At 41.4% G+C, this 15251-nt stretch overlaps 1 protein-coding gene across 2 annotated transcripts in view; it reads left to right on the top strand.

Annotated features, from left to right (window-relative positions):
• tmem135.S (transmembrane protein 135 S homeolog) overlaps positions 1-15251 on the top strand; it is a 235215-nt gene that overhangs the window by 36290 nt on the left and 183674 nt on the right. For both annotated transcript variants that reach the window (XM_018250370.2, XM_018250369.2), the window contains exons 2-3: positions 3126-3253; positions 14216-14308. In XM_018250370.2, coding sequence (XP_018105859.1) covers positions 3126-3253; positions 14216-14308 — 221 coding nt within the window. The remainder of the gene's footprint in view (positions 1-3125; positions 3254-14215; positions 14309-15251) is intronic.

The following is a 15251-nucleotide window of genomic DNA, read 5'->3' as shown; positions in this document are numbered from 1 at the left end:
AAAAAAACATTTTTTCTTAGTCAATCCCAATATTGGAAGAATGGGACTGGCCCGGCGGGGGCCCATGAGGGTCGTGGCCCACCGGGTTTTTTCCTGGTGTCCCGCCGGGCCAGTCCGACACTGTTTCCATCCAACACTGACCTTAATGTGACCTGCTAAAATTATCAGCCTCTTTGGAAGGTTTCAGTGGCCGCATACTTATTAGTGATGCATTTTCTGATTATCAGCGGCAGTTAACGCTGCAGCCTGCAGTGCATGTCAGAACCCTGTGATAAGACCCTAGGGCCTAAGTGAGTGAGATAAAGTCATTCTGAGCTGATTAAATCAGGGCCTCAAAGTAATGAAGTTGTTACCTATCAGGGCTCTTCAAAGCACACACATCCCTGCTCTAATGATTGGGACTATTCCCTGGGACCCCTGATAGGCCTAGAATTAACATAGGAAAACACACAAGTTTTGGTCTCTTTAAAGGGACAGCGCCATCAAAGGGCTAGTGAAAGCACTGAATAACTTTGAGTAACCTGTTTGGGGAAAAAAGCTGATTGGTTTCAGTTTGGAAAAAAATGTAAAGTAATACAGGTACAGGATCTGTTATCCAGAAACCTCCGAATTACAGAAAGGCTGACTCCATCTTATCCAAATAATCCAGTGTTTTAAAAAGTATTTTTCTATGTTATAATAAAACAGTAGCTTGTACTTGATCCCAACTAAGATATAATTAATCCTTATTGGAAGCAAAACCAGCCTATTCCGTTTATTTAATATTTACAGGATTTTTTCGTAGACGGGGAGGCACATTTATCAAGGGTCGAATTTTAAATTCATGTGAGTTTTTTTTTCTGAAAACTCCCATGAACTTGAAATTCGACCAATCGAATTATTAAAACTCGGGTGAATAGACTCGATCCGAAAATTCGAAATGAAATTGAATTTGATTAGAATTAAAGAAACTTGATTTCTCCAAAAAAACTCTATTGTCAGGAAGGCTGCAAACAACCCCAATCTGATCCCTGGACCTCTCCCATTGACTTAAACAGCAATTCGGCAGGTTTTAGGTGGCGAAAGTCGAATTCGAGTTTGTGTTGGGCCAAATCTCGACAATCAAAATAAAAATTTTTTAAAGACTCCAATCGAATTTGAATAACTCCCGAATCAAATTTGACAGTTTTTATCATAAAAAACTCAAAAATTCAAATTCAGATTTTCAATTTGACCCTTGATAAATCTGCCCCTAAAGGTAACGGCACACGCTAAGATTCGGGTAGATTTAGTCGCCTGGAGACAAATTGTCTCTTATTCGGGCGTCTAATCACCCTGATAAGCGAGGAAACTTCAGGGCGACTTCGTAAAACGAAGCTCTCCCAGTACCATCCTCCCAGCAATTTAGATTCTAGCTGGCGAGGAGGCAGTTCAGGGAAATTAGTGGCCCAAAGAAGAAGACTAATCTCCCCCAGTAGCTTTGTGTGCCCCTGCCCTTAATGTATGAAGATCCTATGATAAAAGGTCTACCCTACTATTGTTTTTTTTAAAATTTCTGTATTAAATATAATAATACAGTAACAGGGTTGGAATGATAATAATATACCTGTATATATTATGTATATACATGAACATATATGTAACGTTTTGTTTGACTGCACAGGTACAAACGGTGGTTCTTTTCAAGTTCCAGTAAGGCTGTAGGGCCCATATTTGAATATCAGATAAACTCCATAGAAAACAATGGCTTTACTAGTTTAGTGGAGATAAACAGGAGTCAGATGGCTCTTAACACCTATGGCTAAGGGCACACTAGGCGATAGCGCCGCGATTTGACTCGCGGCGACTTTTCGCCGCGACTTTTAATCCGCAATCGCTGTGGAAACTTTTGCGCTGGCGTCTATGGGGAATCACGAGCGTAAAAACACACGCGGCGATCTTTTTTCTATTAGAAAAAAGATCGGCGCGTGTGTTTTTACGCTGGCGATTTGACGCGATTCCCCATAGACGCCAGCGCCAAAGTTTCCCCAGCGATTGCGGATTAAAAGTCGCGGCGAAAAGTCGCCGCGAGTCAAATCGCGGCGCTATCGCCTAGTGTGCCCTTAGCCTATAGGATTAAAACCTTTCTCATGCAAAATAGTATTAAGAAATACTAGCAGGTGCTAGAGATTAAGGCAAAGGGCACACTCAGGGCTTGAATGTTCAGAAACAAAGGTGTGCGATCTGTTCAGCCTTGAAATGAGTTTAGTGAGAAGTAACAGTCCAAAAGGCCTCATACCGTCTCTTCTGCACGTTTTCCATTCAATCAGTGGTGGCCATGGAAGGTGACCATTGGCCATAACCTAAATAAACATTAATTCATACTATGGTGTTACCTGCCCTTTATGGTGATAACCTTCCAGGTTTAACCATCTTTTGGGCTAGCACAATATAAGATTACTAAAATAAGCATTAGATCAGATGTTAAACCAAACTTGCACATCATCTAACCCAGTGATCCCCAACCAGTTGCTCATGAGCAACATGTTACTCACCAACCCCTTGGATGTTCCTCCCAGTAGCCTCAAACAGGGGCTTCTACTTGAAATTCAAGATTTGAAGGCAATCCTACAGAGGCCTACCAAACAGAGTCTCCTGTATTCTGCCAGTACACATAGGGGCTATCAAAACGCCAATCAGAGCCCTTTATTGGCACTCCAAGGAACTTTTTCATGCCTGTGATGCTCCCAAACTCTTTTTACATATGAAATATGAATGTGGCTCATAGAACAAAAAGTTTGGGGACCCCTGCCCTAACCCAATAATCCCCAGCCAGTGATCCCAGTGGCCTCAAAGCAGGAGATTATTTTTGAAGTTTTGGTTGTATAAAGACCAGGTGTACTGCCAAACAGAACCTCCTGTAGGCTTCAGTCTACATAGATGCTACGAAATAGCCAATTGTAGGCTTTATTTGACATTCCCTGGAACTTTTTGCATGGATGTGTTGCTCCCTAACTATTCTTACATTTCAATTTGGCTCATGGATGAAAAAGAATCTGGAGGAAAAGAGAATTATAGTTCAGCTACATCTATAGGGCTTATCTAGTATTCTGCTACATGTTTCTTGGTTCTGACATTTTTTAACCTAATGTGTATTTGCTTTGAAGGTTGCAGCAATCCTACGGAGGAAGAATTTAGATTACTACATACACAAACTACTACCTGAACTATTGCAATCAACGTCCTTCTTAACCGCTAATGGAAGCCTGTACATTGCCTTCTTCTGCATTCTAAGGTAGGCGCACTTTTGTTTTTTATACCTGGCGTACCTTGTCTGCTTTTACCTATCCGATCTTAGTTCTAAATTCAGTGTGTTTAATGGGTTTAGATGATGTACCATAGACTGGTGAGGGTGACAACAGGACAACCATTGAGAATGGATCAAAGAAGGTTCTTACCATCAGCCAAGTAAGGGCTTTTCAGCTTCAAGGATAGACAAGTTATTGGATCCCCTAACACAGGATTTTTCGGGATTTAAAAAACAGCCTTGCGTTCTATTAGCCTTAGGTGGGCAAATAATCATTTCCCCCCAGTCTCAACCAAAATGTACTTCTACTGAACCCCCTATCCCCTCCAACATGTTTCCCATTTAGATGAACGGGAATGCAAGTTTAAGGGGAAGGGATGGTTCAGCCCCTGGCACTTTTGGGTTAGTTCAAAAGTGTAGTCAATGGGACCTGTTATCAAAAATGCTCGGGACCTGGGGTTTTCTGGATAAGGGATTTTTCTGTTATTTGGATCTTTATACCTTAAGTCTACTAGAAAATCCTGTAGGCATTAAATATATAGTGAATAAAGTACCCCCTTTTGTAAAATATAAGGATATTATAAGTTACCGAGGAGTTTCATGACCATATAAAAACACGAGGCCGAAGGCCGAGTGTTTTTATACAGGTCAGGAAACTCCGAGGTAACTTCTAATATCCTCATATTTTGCCACTGGGGGTACTTTATTTATTATAATACACAAGTTTCGGTGAGTCATGTGACAGAAATGACATCAGAACTCACCGTTTATAACTGATGACATCAGAACTCACCGTTTATAAGGATATAATTTACAGGATATTCATGGCTTTTGTGTATTATAAACCAATAGGCTGGTTCTGCTTCCAATAATGACAAAGGGGCAGATTTATCATGGGTCGAATTTCGAGTTCTTGGGAGTTTTTTAAAACTCCCATGAACTCGAAATTCGACCAACTGTAATTTATTAACAAAATCAAATTTTTTGAACTCAGGTAAATAGGATCGACCCGAAAACTTGAATCAAATTCGAATTGAATTTGATTTGAGTTTTTTCTCCAAAAAAAACTTGAATGTCAGGAAGGCTGCAAACAACTCCAAGCTGATCCCAGGACGTCGTCCATAGGCTAAAACAGCAATTCGGCACCTTTAAGGTGGCGAATAGTCAAATTTCATTTCTTAAAAGGACCAGTGCATGATAAATCTCGAAAAATTTTAACAATTCCCTAGTGAATTTGACAGTTTTGGCCATAAAAAAAACTTGAAAAAAAAAATTGAAATTGAAATTGAAATTTTCACTTCAAACCTTGATAAATCTGCCCCTTACATTTATATTTTTGTATGCGATACAACATTGTGTATTTAAGGTTGTGTTAGATCAACTACAGCTGGACTGTCACTGTTCCGTCATCCCAGACTAACACAGTCTTATTTATTAAGCTGGCCCTGGATACGGCACGTTATGGTGCTTGACCTGCTCACTATTACAAAGCCAGAATGTTTAATTTATAAAAATACACTAAAATTTCCCAGTACAGGTATGGGACCCATTATCTGGAAAACCTGTTCTCCAGAAAGCTCAGAATTACCATCTCCTATACACTCCATTTTATCCAAATTTGTAAAAATGATTTCCCCTTTCCCTGTAATAATAAAACAGTAGCTTGTACTTGATCCCAACTAAGATATAATTAATCCTTATTGGAAGCAAAACCAGCCTATTGGGTTTATTTAATGTTTACATGATTTTCTAGTAGACTTAAAGGGCACCAATCATGACCACAATCATTTCCTAAGTAAATACATTATGTGAAAGTTCAAGAAATCCGATTTTTAAAACAGTTAGAATTGTTCGCATAATGTAAATGATCAGCTCACTATTCCTTCTGCAAGATCTCCCCTATCTCCCCTGCAGTTCTAGCTGAGGCAGCCATCTTGGATTTCACTGGCTCCTCCTACCTATATCTTCCCAGCCAACTGTAGCTCTGAAATCTCGCACATGCTCAGTTGAAATTCCTTGTTGCTTATCAACCCTTCTAAGCTATTTTCAAATCAGCCAAACCTGTGTGTTAGCTGCTGTTCAGTAGTGCTGCCACCTGCTGGAAGTTACTGTGTGTCCTTCATTTGCATAATGACTTTACCAGCAGGGGACAAGATAGGGAAAGCTCCTGATACTTCTAGTGGAGGAGTTTACTTAAACAAGGCATTCTGGGTAGAATACTAAAAGCAGTGTTACAATCTGAGCATGCTCCTGAAATTTGCATATTACAGTCTCTGTTATAGTTACAGTATGGCCTCCCTCAGTGAAAGAACCCATTTGACAAAGTAAGGGATTGTTTTAAACCTGCAGTTTTTTCAAAAAACTATATATGTAGTTTGATTAAACGTGTTTAGCTTATACTGGTTAGATTGTTCATATGTGTTTGATTTTGGCTGTGATAGGTGCCCTTTAAGGTATAAAGATCCAAATTCTGGAAAGATCTGTTATCCAGAAAACCCCAGGTCCCGATCATTCTGGATAACAGGTCCCGTACCAGTATTGGTACACACAATTAGAAATGACCTTGACCAGAGAGAACTTTTCTCCCTCCTAATTGATTTTGCATCCTTATTGCATGAATGGACATCTGCAGGATTTTTTTTTGACAGCCACAAAGTAATTAGTTAAAGGCCAAAACGTTGCTTAGAGGGTCACGACCAGAAAAGAACGCCTGGAGCTTGTGCATTGTTCCCCAGTGATGCCTTATTTCCTACAGTTTTGGGAATAGGCAGTAACTCTAATGGCCATTTCTGCACCTGCCGTACAGCTGATATTAATTGGACTTCCTGCTCCCTGCGAGCACATGGCTCTGCGCATTAAATCCATCTTCCCTGGGATTTCGCCTCTCCTATAAAAATACATTTGTATTTTATAGCCAAGTTTGGAAAAATGACTAACGGAAATCTTTCTGCTCTACCCCATGACTTCATCTTCTACATTTTATAGATTTAATGGAAAAAACTGTAATGAAAACAGAAATTAAACACTGATTATGCAAATATCTGTTAGTTTCCCCTCCCCCTTTTTTTATAGACAAATACCCAGAAATAAAAAGAAAAACAGAACATTTAAATTTAAAGGAAAACAGTCCGGTTTTGACCCGGACAGCCCGATATTTTGAAGGGCTACCCGGGTCAAAACTTCCTGCCCGGTTTTCCAAATAAGGAAAACCGGGCAGTATTCCCTTGATTGACACGGCGATCGGCCAATCACCGATCACTGTGTCATAGCCCCACCCCTGACATCACTGACACGCCAGCCTACATCACGGTCCCACCCTCTGAGATCATGGCGACGCCCTCTGCCCGGTCTCAGCCACTTTAAAAAGTGGTAATAGGTGAACGGTCATTGAATGTTTAAATGTTCTTCCTTTGTATGTTCCTGTACATTTGATAAAGGGCCTAGCCTGAAACATGTAGGGGCAGATTTATCAAAGGTCAAGGTGAATTTTCGAATGAAAAAAAAAAATCGAATTTCGAACTATTTTTTGTGTACTTCGACTAGGAAATAGTCCGAATTCGATTCGAATTTGAAAAAAATGCAAAAATTAGAATATCGAAATTTATCATGCATTGTTGACTTGACCATTCGCTATCAAAAACCTGCCGAATTGCTGTTTTAACCTATGGGGGACCTCCTAGAACCTATTTGGAGTCAATTGGTGGACTTTGAAAAACCTAAGTTTTTCTTTTGTAAAAACTTTGAATCAAATTCAATCGAATGCGCTATTCCTTCGATTCGTACGATTCGAATGCGGCCGAATACGGACCACGAAATGCGTTAGGCTTATGCATGTTCTAATAAAGTCTTTTTCATTTTGTAATACTTTGGCTACTCCTTTACTATTGGATGGTCTCTTCCCACATTTGAATTTTGTGACATTCAGTTCCCCAAATGAAAGATTATTTGCAGTCTAAGAATTGAACCTTTCTTGGACATGCCACAATCTGGCTTAATCGTAGGAAAATGGCTTCTTCCGCATTTTACGCAAATTGTCTCATGTAAAGGGTTAGTAAAGGCAGAGGTATTTTCAGGAGATTTGTCTTTCATGGCACTTGGCATTGTCCTTGGGCAAGGGCCAGACTGGGCCAAAATCAGATGCTGAAATTGGCAGGATGATTTCGGCTCCTCACCTTTATCAGTATCTGCTCCTTGTTTTGCGTACAGAAGCCTTGTGTCGGCTCTCGTGTGAACACATTCAGCTCAGAATGCAACATTTTACTAGGAGACTAGTTCCGGCTCCGTCTGGTAGAGACCTGCACGTGTCTGTTTTTAAAACCCGCACCTAACTTGTACCTGCTTTCCCCAAGCCTGACCGGATCCACTAACCTGCCTTGGCAAGTGCAACGCCACAAATTTTCAACCGACTGTCAGCAGTGCCCAATGGTGCTCTCGTCTCGGTCGGCGCGGCTCCCAAGATGGCGGTGCCCATGGCCACCACGTGGGTAGTGGCGCCGGGGTCTTGTTGCCAGCGCGATGACGTCACGCTTCCGGCGCAAAGAATTGAAATAAAAAGATGCCGGGGCCACGGGTTCGATGCTCGATAATAGGAATTCCCGTCTTGTGTTCCTGGGTTGTCTAAATTCCTATTTTGCTGTTTCCTGGATTCCTGCTGTGACCTTGATTCTGATCCTTGCTGCCTGCCTTATTGAACATTTTGCCTGAACTTGACTACGATAACGCCTGACCCTTTTCGATACCGTGAACTTGGATTTTTTACCCTAAGCTTCCTCCTTGGTCCGGACATCGCCTGCTGGGAGCCGATAGGCCCCCTGACACTGACCCACTCTCTGCAGTGTTCGTCGAACCTGGCGGAAGTGACATCACATTGACCGGAACTGACAGCACTGAAAGTGTTTTTAGCAGGGCTGGATTTACATAGTGGGTGCCCCTAGGCCCACTACTGTTTTTCGCCCCTGTCCCCTCCAGAGGGACAGGAGCAATGGGGATTGGTGCATGGGAAATGTTAAAAATATTGTATCTCCAGTGTTTTTGAACCAATGTGGGTGTGGTTGGGCAGCATGCCGCCCCCTAAAATCCTGCCGCCCTAGGCCCGGGCCTAGGTGGCCTTTCCACAAATCCAGGCCTGGTTTTTAGCAATAAGGACACTTGGATTTTTAGCTGTTTTCCCTGCATTGGCCATCTGTGCCCCCCACTGCAAAGGATCGGGTCCCGGGGGGCACCTGCACACTGGGCATAATCTGCCGGAGTCCCAATCATATTGAGGGTATTCCGTGGGTACCCGACACGATGCAGGACTCTACCGCTGGCCCTAGCGTAAAGGAAAATACATCATGAGGGTACCTTGACTTCTGAACCAGAATGAACCTGCAGAAGGACTATTGGTGCTAAAATACAGTGTAGATTGGGGACAGTTAATTCTGCCCCCACCGCAGAAAGGATAAACTGGGTGTTTATATGACAATATTCAGCCAGACATTGGATGGGCACACTATTGGTAGGCCGAGACAAAACAACTGCTGATTGGGACTGGTGGGGCCAAATCGACATCTTATATTTGCCCCTACATGGATATCTTTATTTTGCAAAACTTCAGCGAGTATTCCAATCAACTGCTATTGGGTATAAATTGACGAAGTGCCCAAGGCCTGTATGTTGCCATAAACTCACTGTGGACTGTCCAGATGCTGACAGTTCTTGTTCACTGACTGCTAATCTTCTACAGATTAGACACCCCTGTCTGAGTTTAAAGCTCACAAATTCTAGGCCTGACTCGTTGGAATCATAACACTACATCAGCCCAAAGCCGCCTGCCACCCCAAACTGTAGGAAGCAGCATTTCTATGGCCACCGAGTATGTGATCTAACACGGAAACAAAAATAGACCGTCAACTCTTGTTCAAGCGTATCAAACCACTAAAAAGGGGAAAGAAAGTGGCTGAACCTACTCACAGCTCTGAATATTATATATTTCCAAGGAAATATTTCCCACATAAAAGAGACTCTGCTCTGCCTGCCAGAGAGTGATGAAAGGTTATGCAAGAAATGCAGCAACTCTACCCAATGCTGTCTCGCTCAACAGGTAGGTGTGGGGTGGGCAACGTTGGTGGTCCAACAATCATCTCATGCAATAAGGTCTTCAAAATATCCTACAGCAAACGCCATAAACTTTTATAGTCCTGCTTTAAGAAATAATATCTTTAGAGCCTACTCATGATATCATTGATACCAGTCTGTGTCTGCAGATTGCAAACATGGCTTTATATACATCGAAATGATTCTGTAATTCTGTGGAACAATTAAGAGATAACACTGCAGTTAGTGAGTGTTAATGGGATACTGTCATGGGAAAAAATTTTTTTTCAAAATGAATCAGTTAATAGTGCTGCTCCAGCAGAATTCTGCACTGAAATCCATTTCTCAAAAGAGCAAACTGATTTTTTTATATTCAATTTTGAAATCTGACATGGGGCTAGACATATTGTCAATTTCCCAGCTGCCCCAAGTCATGTGATAAACTTCAATCACTCTTTACTGCTGTACTGCAAGTTAGAGTGATATCACCCCCTCCCTTTTTCCCCCCAGCAGCCAAACAAAAGAACAATGGGAAGGTAACCAGATAGCAGCTCCCTAACACAAGATAACAGCTGCCTGGTAGATCTAAGAACAACACTCAATAGTAAAAACCCATGTCCCACTGAGACACATTCAGTTACATTGAGAAGGAAAAACAGCAGCCTGCCAGAAATCATTTCTCTCCTAAAGTGCAGGCACAAGTCACATGACTGGGGGCAGCTGGGAAATTGACAAAATGTCTACCGATGACAGGATCCCTTTAAAGCAAACTTTAGGGCCCATAAGCTGACAATTTGCCCATTCGTCCTGATGCCACAATAAAAAGATAATCAGTCTTCACTTATTTAAAATCAAATTGCCAATTACAGGCCCAACTCTTTGGCAGATGCTATTACCCATTTAATTGATGATGATATATACACAATAATGAATATCAGCTGGAAGGAACTGGCAATATGCCCAACTGGACGAACTGGCCAACAATATCTGCCTGTGGGTACCCGTCTGTTATGGTATAACAAACTCAGGACTGGTGCAAGCTACATATAGAGTTTATATAACCCCTTGGGCAGGAGTTGGTCAGCAAATCAAACTTCACTGCTGATCTCTCAGTTGAGATCTCTCAGATATCGGGAACAAGCCCAAAAAAATTGAGCGTTTTGGGGAAAAAGGTCACAAAAAAACGTACAATTTGGATTTACATCGATTTTTTTCCACGTTTGTCCCCAAATCGATTAAATAGTGTTTTTTTTTAATAATGAATAAGCTCCAATCCTGGATTCTAGTTCGGCTGGACTTTTTTAATTAAAATAGTCCAAAAAATTTGGATCTAAATAAATAAGGCCCTAAGAGGCACATTTATTAAAAGTCGAATTTCGAATACATGAGAGTTTTTTTAAAACTCTATTAAATTAGAATATATTCGATTTATTATTTATAAAAAAAAATCGAATGTCGAAATCTCTGACTAATTTTACAGACTCTAATCAAATTCAAATTGAATTCGAGTTTTTTTCTCCGGAAAAAACTTGAATGTCAGGAAGGCTACTAACATGTCCAAATTGGTCCCTGGACCTTTCCCAGTGACTTATACATGAACTTTGCAGGTTTTAGGTAGTGAATTGTCGAATTTGAGTTCTTAAAGGGCCAGAGTATGATAAATCTCAAAATTCTAATTCAAAGTAAAACTCAAATCCAGTTTGGATAATTCACAATTCGAATTTGAACGTTTTGACTTTTGAAAAAAAAATTGGAAAAATTCGACTTCGGATTTTCAATTCAACCATTAATAAATCTGCCCCTTAGCGTCATGTTTATTGCTGCTGGGCTGGACACAATTTAAATGCTACCCAATCACCCCATGGGTTGCATTCCACAGTCAAGTGAATTGCCAGCATGAGAGTTAAATAAGGCAAGAATTTGGGGCCATTGGAATGCCAAAATTCCAATGAAGGTTCCTAGAAGGTAAGGGAAAATGAATGAAATTTAAGATTAAATTAACTGCTTTGTGCGGCTAGAGGTACAGCAGCTTCATGCTTTATGAGTCTCATACCTCACACCTGCTTCATGAGAAATGTATCAAGTTCTGTGGGCATAAAAAATTCTGTTGGTTTCACAAAAGAGCAGCAGGACATGGAGACTTGCACACTCCATACATTTTTGCCTGGTATCATCAGGAGCCACGGTACAAACATCTGTATCCGAGCTTCACATACCACAGAATGCAAAATAATCAAATTTAATATAATTATTGTTCCATGACTTTTCAATCTGAGACATGGCTGCAGTCGCTGAACGTAGGGCTTTTAGCGGTGCCAATCAATCAAGCCCAGGACAGCTTGGCAACAGGGAGAATTAATGATAGTTAGGAGGGCGGATTGAAAGGCAGTTGTAAAATTCCTTATAAAGTCTCAGGCTCTTTGTGTAATAAAGAACATCTGTTCTGGATTAAGATCTCGGAGTGTACAAAACCTATAGTGTGTCTTGTAATGTTTTGCTTTCGCTTATTATGTATTTCAAGGCCAAAGAACCGTTTTATGTAGTACCATGCTTCTCCTTTGCTTGCAGATAGTGATTCTCTCTTGCCTTCCAGGATGTAATGTGTTCTTTAGTGACCAGTCTCAGGCTAAAACCAACCAAAAGTGTGGCCACTCTCATTCACAGAATGTGTCTGAAGATGTCTGTTGGAACAAGGGATAAGTGTTGTAACTTGAATTCAAGTCAAACCCAACAATGCTCTAAAAATAATCTAATAATATTTCATTCTTTGGTATGGGATTGTAACATACCCTGGTGGTCTAGGGGGCCGGCGGGGACGCCCGCAGCTTGCTTCCTCCTCCATTGGTCCCGGTGGGCTCTAGGGCACACGCAGTGCGCACTTCCGGGTTTTACGTGCTGTGACACGTGCCGTGCCACGCCACGTTCGTAGCGTGGAATTCAAACTATTCAAAGGGGCTTTGGGCTTGTGATCGTTTCCCGTTGTTAGGTCTAACGATTTTGTCTTGATTCTCGTTTTGATCCCTGCCTGCCTGACTATTCTGAACTCAGCCAATTCTGACCCTTGCCTGCCTGACTACTCTTTGAACACTGCTTGTACCGACCCCGGCCTGTCTGACCTTGCTTGAACTCCGCTTGTACCGACACCGGCCTTCCTGACCCCATTTTTTGTCTACTCCTTGAACTGTTGCCTTCCGTCCAACCTTGTTAACATACGTGCCCCTTTGCCAGTTCAGAACATTTACTTGGCTCCTCTCAAGTTTAAGACCTGTCGGCATCTGAGTAGCTGAGGGCTCCTCCCGAAGCCAAAGTCGGCTACTACAGGCAGAAGATTGAGCCGAGACCAGGGAGCCTAGCACTTGTTCTGAATTTAGGGAGCCGTACATGACAGTACAACGGGCCATGATCACAAGGCCCTTTAAATAGTTTGAATTTTGTGGAGCGAATGTGATGATGTCATGCGCACGTAGGGTTTCCACCTGGCCGGTATTTTACCGGCCCGGCCGGTAAAAATGTTTCTTGATGCCAATGTTATTTATAGGGAAAAACCATAAAATATAGGAAGACCAGAAAAAGGTGGCAACCCTACGCGCACGGCGGGTAAAACCCGGAAGTATGCGCTGCACGTGCCCTGGGAACCACCGGAGGAGGAAGCACGCAGCGGGAGTCCCCGCCGGCCCCCCAGACCACCAGGGTACTTTACAGGGATGTGTCCTTGGGTGAAGTTGATACTAAATGTTTATGGGCCCTAATGGGTAGAAAATGTCTTCTCATTCAATATTTTACATTCAGTGGGACCCCAGAGGTTCTTTAATGCTTTTGCCAGGAATTGGAGTTCCTGGTTTTGGAAAAACAGAACAGTTGACGGGAATACACAAAGGGGAGTAACAACTGGGGAAGAAGACTCTGTGGTTGCTTGGGGTGGACCTTGTTGATTACAGCTTGCAGGGCCACCAGGAAACCCATTCGTAAAGCAATTACATATAGATAGTGCCAAATGCTATTTTTTTTTTAGTATAGACCCATAATGAAAATAAGGATGGGCTCATATGAATTTTCCTAGACTGTTGCCCATCTGGAGATCCTCCAGCCAGTCTGACCCTCCTTATTATCTTCTAGTTACACTGATGCATGAATGAGTGGGGTTGTAGAAGCTTTATGTTCATCGAGGTCTTGTCATTCTACTACATTTTCGAGTATAGTCTCCTTCAATAAACTACCCCGCAGCCCTGCTATAGTTAATGCTAGCTGCTAGCAATAAGTTGAGTCCATTAAGACTTCCCTTTCCAAAACATTCTACAATTATTAAATACCCAAAAGAAAGAAACTGCCAGAAGAGTTATTTGTGTTGCGCACTCCATTAATTCATTGGTGTGAAGTTCATTGTGTGAAAAAAAAGAACAAAAAAAAGAAAAACACAATTCATGTGTAAAATTCATTCCATAAAATTCATTATGTGATTTTTCTTTTCCCCCCTTTTTTTGTTTTTTCTTTCACACAATGAACTTCACACCAATTAATCAATGGATTGTGCGACACAAACAACTCTTCTGGCAGTTGCTTTCTTTTGGGTATTTAATAATTATTATTTATGGAGTTGTCAGCATATCTATAATTTTTGGACTTACCAATTGGCAGTGGTGATGTGTTAGGAGGTGCGGAAAACACATATTTTGTTGAACATTGTACAAAGTGATCCAATGGAAGGCAATCCGCCCCCTATCACATTAGCTGAGAAGTCAAGCTCACAATAACCTGACTTCTGTCACTTGCATTGTCCTATGGAGTTGGCTTTCCAAGATGAGAACTTAATAAACATGTCTTGTGACATATATCCATGGATATAGCCAACTTAGTAACTGGAGGCCTCTCTTACAGGAAACTGCTTGGAAGATTCTACTTCTGGACGCCTGGATTTGGTGCTGCCTTACCTGCTTCTTATGCTGCTATTCTGATTGAAAGGAAAAGCAGGTAAATACTCTTTAATGGCTAAAACACTTCTACCCGGGTTATTTTTTTGGCGCTTTGTTTATAACGTTTCATGTTTCAGTTATAGGTGCTGAGTGTGGTTGATCCCCTCCCCATTAAAATTCCAAGAAAAAAGGCAGTATCAAAAACTGAAGAATAGACTTCGTCTTATTTAAAGGAGAAGGAAAGGTTAAAACTAAGTAAACCTTATCAGAAAGGTCTATCTAAATATATCAGTAAACCCCCAAAGTAATGCTGCTCTGACTCCCCTGTCAAAAGAAACACTGCATTTCGTTCCTTCTATTGTGTACTCATGGGCTTCTGTATCAGACTTCCTGTTTTCAGCTTAAACCTCCAGGGCTAGGGCTTGAGCATGCTCAGTTTGTTCCTCTTCCCCCTCCCTTCTCTGCTGTAATCTGAGCCCAGAGCAGGGAGAGACTCAGGCAGGAAGTGATGTCACACCACGTTAATACTGCAGCTCCTATCCTAAACAAACAGAGAGTTTCTAGAGCTTTTTGCTCAGGTATGGGAAAACATTCTACAGAATAAATATAGCATTCTAGCTTGCACTATTGCAGCTAATATATTGGCAATAAAATGCCTCCGTAGCTTTCCTTCTCCTTTAAAGGAGAACTATCGCGAAAATGAAAATTTAATATCATCATACTGAAATAAGAAACTTTCTAAATACAATCAATTAAAAATTCTGCATCGTTTCTGAAAAAATCAAGTTTATGTTCACTCTCAGAATCTTTCTCTTCATGCAGCAGTTGGGTGTCAGATATTTATTGACAGTTAGATCCAATATATCTTATAGGGGGGCTCCCTTTTCTAGCAAATGTATTCAAATAACTTATTCCATTACAAACCGAATCTAACAACTGCCTTTTGCACAAATTCTGCATGTAGAGAGACATGATGACTGGTGAGTTTAATAGAGTGATCT

This window comes from Xenopus laevis, chromosome 2S, assembly GCF_017654675.1.
Source record: "Xenopus laevis strain J_2021 chromosome 2S, Xenopus_laevis_v10.1, whole genome shotgun sequence".
Classification (NCBI taxonomy): Eukaryota; Metazoa; Chordata; class Amphibia; order Anura; family Pipidae; genus Xenopus; species Xenopus laevis.
The sequence above is the reverse complement of the archived record's forward strand: the minus strand, read 5'-3'. Positions and strand labels throughout refer to the sequence as shown.